This window comes from Brassica oleracea, chromosome C9 (genome assembly GCF_000695525.1).
Source record: "Brassica oleracea var. oleracea cultivar TO1000 chromosome C9, BOL, whole genome shotgun sequence".
NCBI lineage: Eukaryota > Viridiplantae > Streptophyta > Magnoliopsida > Brassicales > Brassicaceae > Brassica > Brassica oleracea.
Window position 1 is genome coordinate 46,049,869 of NC_027756.1, and position 6,166 is coordinate 46,056,034.

At 40.4% G+C, this 6,166-nt stretch overlaps 2 protein-coding genes across 2 annotated transcripts in view; one reads left to right on the forward strand and one right to left on the reverse strand.

Moving 5' to 3' along the window:
* On the forward strand, positions 1-4,599 carry LOC106315169 (pentatricopeptide repeat-containing protein At5g19020, mitochondrial). The gene is made up of 3 exons (XM_013752922.1): positions 1-755; positions 1,851-1,890; positions 2,273-4,599. The coding sequence occupies exons 1-3, from the start codon at positions 124-126 to the stop codon at positions 4,379-4,381; spliced, it is 2,781 nt and encodes a 926-aa protein (XP_013608376.1). The 5' UTR covers positions 1-123; the 3' UTR covers positions 4,382-4,599.
* An 824-nt stretch (positions 4,600-5,423) lies between these two features.
* The window catches only part of LOC106315170, a 5,434-nt gene continuing 4,691 nt past the window's right edge, over positions 5,424-6,166 (reverse strand). The window contains exon 5 of the mRNA XM_013752923.1: positions 5,424-5,438. Coding sequence (XP_013608377.1) covers positions 5,424-5,438 — 15 coding nt within the window. The remainder of the gene's footprint in view (positions 5,439-6,166) is intronic.

Here is a 6,166-nt window from a genome sequence, read left to right on the forward strand (position 1 = left end):
TACAAAATTTAATTTGATTGCGAAAATCTATACATACACAGAGACTTACTTTATATGTAAAGGAGGCATTGACGTGACAAACTGTCCACCGTCTTCCTCCTCCTCCTCCTTGTCTCCGCCAGCATGCCCCTTTCCTCCTCCTCATCATCCCTCCACCCCTGCAAGCATTCCCCGTCAGCAACTCTCGACCTCCTAATCCTAATCCTCGTCGTCTTCTCCGGCGCATTCCTCATCTCCTCCTACTTCTCATACCTAATCCACTCCTTATCTCTCCTCTCCTCTCATTTCCCATCGATCGCCCTCTCTCTCTCCTCTCTCCCTCTCCCTCTGATCCTCCTCTTCTCCAATCACGACCACGATCCCGATGATGAAGATCACGACGGAATCTCTCTGGCGTCGTTCTTGTTCGTGTTCGCGGTCTTCTTCGCTGCCTCGGTCGCGTTCCTCGACCTGTGCTGCGGCTCGAGGTCGAGGAGGTGCCGTAACCCTAAATGCAAAGGGCTGAAGAAAGCTATGGAGTTTGATTTGCAGCTGCAGACGGAGGAGAGTGTTAGGACGGGATCGGGGAAGGAGATTGAACGGTTGCCGTGGAAAGGAGGGAGCGAGAGCAATCCTGATTACGAGTGTTTGAGAGCTGAGCTTAGGAAGATGGCTCCGATTAATGGTCGAGCTGTTTTGCTTTTCCGGTCAAGGTGTGGTTGCCCTGTTGCTAAGCTTGAAGGGCGGGGGCCTAAGAGAAGCCGCCGTCATAAAAAGTAAGTCAAAACTTAGGACTTTTGTGACGTGTTGTGTTCTTGCATTGTGTTTGAACTTTTGTAATGTATTGTGTTCTTGCATCGTGTTTGAACCTTGGTAACGTGTTATGTTCTTGAATTTGTCTTTGAACTTTGTATTGTGTTCTTGCATTGTGTTTGAACTTTTGGCCACATTGATCGCTTGAAACTTGGTGACTAGTGAATTTGTATGTTTATTTGGTGCTATTGATCAGTTCAAGACCAATTACTAGTAAAAATATCGTTTTATGTATTCCCATTTGCTACGAATCTAAGATGATTGATAGTTTCTAGTGAACATTCCTCTTGACTAGTGAATTTGTAGGTTTATGCTACTTGATCCAGTTGTAGTGATGAATTTATGGATAGATCGGTAGTTTAGTGATTATGGTTTTTACCCTTGTGCTTTAGTTATTTTTTAGATTGAATCTTCCACCTCAGAATTGAAAGGGAAACAGTCGAACATGGTTATAGTTTTTTGATGTAATGTTTTGTCTCGTGGCCTATACATCACCATACAGTAATATTGGTTGAAAATGAGTTAACGCACATGCAGCCATTATCATGGAACATGTGCATCATATACCAGTTGGTGATTCGAAATTTCTCCCGGTTTAACTTTTTCTTTGAGTAGTTGCGTAAGTTCATCATCTTCGGTTTTGAGAAGCTTGTGTATTGAGTAACATTTGGATGAAGAGATGCCAAAAAGGTTCAAATTTAGGATCAGATTTAGAGTATGGAGTAAGGTGTGAGTCAATTGTGAAGGAGTTATCCACAATTTGGCATGAATATCGATTTTCTCTGAGAAATTTCCACAAGCTAGGGGTACATTTACAATATTGATAGCTTCTGTCTAGCTTATAGCCTTACCATAGAGGAAACATTCAAACTTTTGTTGTAACAAATACTTTTTATTATAATTTGTTGGTGCTTTGCTTAAAGCTTTTTGTATTCCATTTTGATACACTGTGATTAATATATGATTTTGAATCTTATGTTTTGTATTTTACTTTTGTTTGCACGTATTTGGTTTGTTTTGATCTGTCTTAATCGTTTCATGTGCTCTATTCTCTGCAGATTGCCGGCAAAGTTAGCTGTAAAGGGGTGTGTAGACAATCACTGACCTTGAAAATCTCCAAACTATACTTACGGATTATGACATTAAAAGTTGTTGCAGATTATACAATTTGCAGGTTCTTCCTCTCACATTACACATTCATTTAGGATTATGAGGAAAACATAAAAAGTATTTAAAATTTTCCATTTCCTATAGAGTTAATCCCTGAAACTTTAAATCCTTCTTACTCTTTGAACACTTCCTTTGTGTAACTTATAGTATGTACTATGAAAAATTCAATGTGAATGATCAAAAATCAAATACATAAAGTAATGTTTTTTTTTTCCTTTTCCGACCAAACAACAAATACTTTACATATGCAAGAGAAGTGTAAACTATAAAGAGTCGAGCTTTATTGTTTAGCATTTTTGCTCTCTGATGGTCTCTTATGATCAAATCAAATCACTTTCTCTGGTCTCGTCGCTGTCGGGTCTTTTCAACTCAGCAGGCGAGATGTTTCTCCGCTGCTATCACTCAAAGCCGTCAACAACCATACACGACTTCTCCGACTCCGACACATTTCGATTTCTCAGGCAGCGAGAGTTCCGACATTGAGCGAGCTCTAATCTCAGCTCTCGGATCATGCGCCACCAACAAAGACGTCACTTACGGCCGACAAATCCATTGCCGAGTCTTGAAATCCGGTTTCGATTCCAACGGGTTCATCTGCAACAGCCTACTCAACATGTACGCTAAATGCCGTGTCTTGTCCGAAGCTGAATCTGTTTTCTGCTCCCACACGAAACTTGATTCTGCTTCGTTTAATATCATGATCGATGGGTATGTTCGATCTCGACGAATTAGAGACGCGCTCAAGCTGTTCGACGTAATGCCTGACAGAAGCTGCGTCTCGTATACGACTTTGATAAAAGGTTACGCTCAAAACGATCGGTGGAGTGAAGCGATGGAGCTTTTCAGAGAGATGAGAAGCTCTGGAGTTATGCTAAACGAAGTGACGTTAGCTACTGTTGTATCCGCTTGTTCGCATTTGGGTGGGGTTTGGGATTGCAGGATGTTGCATAGCTTAGCAATTAGGTTGAATCTCGAAGGTAGAGTCTTTGTTTCGACGAATTTGCTTCATATGTATTGTATCTGCTCGTGTTTGGAGGATGCTCGGAAGCTGTTCGATGGAATGCCTGAGAGAAATTTAGTCACTTGGAACGTGATGTTAAACGGGTACTCGAAAGCTGGACTTGTGGAAGAAGCGAAGGAGCTGTTTGATCAGATTACTGAGAAAGATATTGTGTCGTGGGGGACTATGATTGATGGGTGTCTTCGAAAGAATCAGCTTGAGGAAGCTCTTGTTTTCTACAAGGAGATGCTGCGACGTGGAATGAAACCTAGTGAGGTCATGATGGTGGACCTTCTCTCCGCTTCAGCTCGATCATCAGGTGGTTTCAACGGTTTGCAGCTTCACTGCACCATCGTAAAGACTGGTTTTGACTGTTATGATTTCATTCAAGCAACGATCATACATTTCTACGCAGTCTGTAATAACATAAAACTCGCTATTCGACAGTTTGAAGCGAGCGTAATGGACCACATTGCGTCGAGAAACGCGTTGATTGCAGGGTTTGTGAAGAATGGAATGGTTGAGGAGGCAAGGGAAGTGTTTGATCAGACTCGAGAGAAAGATATCTTCTCATGGAACGCTATGATATCAGGCTACGCGCAGAGTCTTTCTCCTAACTTAGCTCTACATCTCTTCCGCGAAATGATCAGTAGTAGCCAAGTGAAACCAGATGCAATCACAATGGTGAGTGTTTTCTCTGCAATTTCATCGCTAGGATCGTTGGAAGAAGGGATCAGAGCGCACGAGTATCTAAACCGTAGCTCAATCCCTCCCAACAACAATCTAACCGCTGCTGTAATCGACATGTACGCCAAATGTGGAAGCATCGAAACCGCTCTAAACGTTTTCCGCCAAACAAAGAACATATCTTCCTCGACAATCTCTCCCTGGAATGCTATCATCTGCGGTTCAGCAACGCATGGCCATGCAAAACTAGCGCTTGATCTCTACTCTGAACTCCAGTCTCTCCCCATCAAACCGAACAGCATCACTTTCGTGGGTGTCTTAAGCGCGGGCTGCCACGCTGGGCTTGTGGAGTTAGGTAAAACGTATTTCGACAGCATGAAGGAAGTTCACGGGATTGAGCCAGACATAAAGCATTATGGATGTATGGTTGATTTGTTGGGGAAAGCGGGAAGGTTGGAAGAGGCAATAGATATGATCAAGAAGATGCCTGTGAAGGCTGATGTGATCATATGGGGGATCTTGTTATCGGCTTCGCGGATTCACCGGAACGTCGAGGTGGCTGAGATGGCGGCTTCTGAGTTGGCGGCAATTGAGCCAACTCATGAAGGGTGTAAAGTTTTGCTTTCGAATGTTTATGCAGACGCGGGGAGATGGGAAGATGTTGCTTTGGTCAGAGAGGAGATGCGAACTAGTGATGTTGAGTGGTCACGTGCCTTCAGTGGTGTTGTGTGATCGATTGTTTTTACACTTTTAAGGCTTTTAATGGGCTTGTTATTGTATGGGCCTCAGTAAAAACAAGAGAATAAGTAACGCGTGGATTACACTGGAAAATGAGTTAGATAACGCGTTTGAATTTTGGTCAGCTTGTGTTTCTGTGGGTCCATCCTAAGCTGAGCTGGCTCTTTGCTGTCCGAACGAAATCGCGTGTGGAAGTTTTTTTTCTTTCTCTTCATGCAATTTTTTCTTAGTATTTGATATTATCATTTAAAAGAAAAAAATGTAAGCTATTGTTACTGGTTGACAAAAAAGAAGAAGCTATTGTTAACTGAATAAATAAATAACTACACTGATTAATGACTTTTTCTGTGTGTTCAAGTCTGATTATCTCAGTTTGATCATGAATCAACTACACTCATTTGAATCTTTCAGCATTGAAGATTTGCCCTTATGAACAGTGAATCATTATTCTTTGCATAATATGCTCTATATATAAACGACCCATGGATTACATTTTATTATTGCAGAAAAGAAATAATCATTAGAAGTTCATAAGAAAAGGAATGATAATAATCACTCAACATATTTTTTGGTATTTTATGATAACATCATAATGAAAGGCATGCGATGCACATGGACTGATGAAGCATTTCCACGGTTCTTCGCGACCCCTCGTTCTCCTCTTGGTTTCTTTTGGGTTTGTTTATGAAGATAGCATTTTATAATGTGAAACGTATATTTCCATTCTTCATGTTATTCAAATAACTAAATTAAGACTCTATCATTTAACTTAGTTTGACATTATATATTTCTGCGTGAGACTTTTTTTGGATATATACATATGTATTTAATAATAATATGAGAAAAAAAAACTTAAAACAAGAATCTGCAAAAAAAAAAAACCCAAAGCTATTGGTTTAATGGTAATGGAACTCCAGCTGAAGTGTCCGTCATAGATTCGAGTCATCTTGGCCACTTTCCCGTCTATAACCGTGCGTGCCGGGATAGAAGGCTTCGTAAGAATTAGTCTGAGTTTACCGCCTCGGATCCTCCACCGCTATAAAAAAAGAATCTGCAAAAAAAACATAGAAAATACATGCTTAAATGAAATTTGTAGTACCGGTTGCATATACAAATTCTATTATGTATAATGTTCAAGACACATAGGCTGTCTATAAATAGTTTAATGATCTGCTATATTTGTTCTATTTATCCATCATATTTCACTACAAGAAAACAGGGGGATTCTGATGGCCGAAATCGTCAGAAATTCGTTGGAATAGACCGATTCCGACGAATTTCTGACGAACCAATCCGTCAGTATCGTTTTGTCGGAAAAAAAAATTCGTCGGAATTTCGTCAGAACTTCGGACGACTTTATGACGAATACCGAGAAACGTCATTCTAACGAACTTCCGACGATATTACGATGCGGACACACGAGACCAGAGTTCATCGGAAAAACTATATACCGACGGAGAACGTTCCTTAGACAATTCCGACGGAGTGGATTCCTCGGTATATTCCGACGAATTATGGGCGTAGAAATTTACCGACGGACATTGGTTCGTCGGTATTTTTCGAGGAATGCTCTCCGTCGGTATTGTCCGAGGAACCGTTGTCCGTCGGTATATTCCGACGCCCAGAATTCGTCGGAATATACCAATTTTAAAAACGAATTAATTTTGCATTTTTATATATTTTTATATTAAAAATTAATTAATAAATAAAAAAAATCTGAAATTTAAAACTAATAATATTATAGAATTTAAATTCATACAAACCGAAATAGAAAAAAAA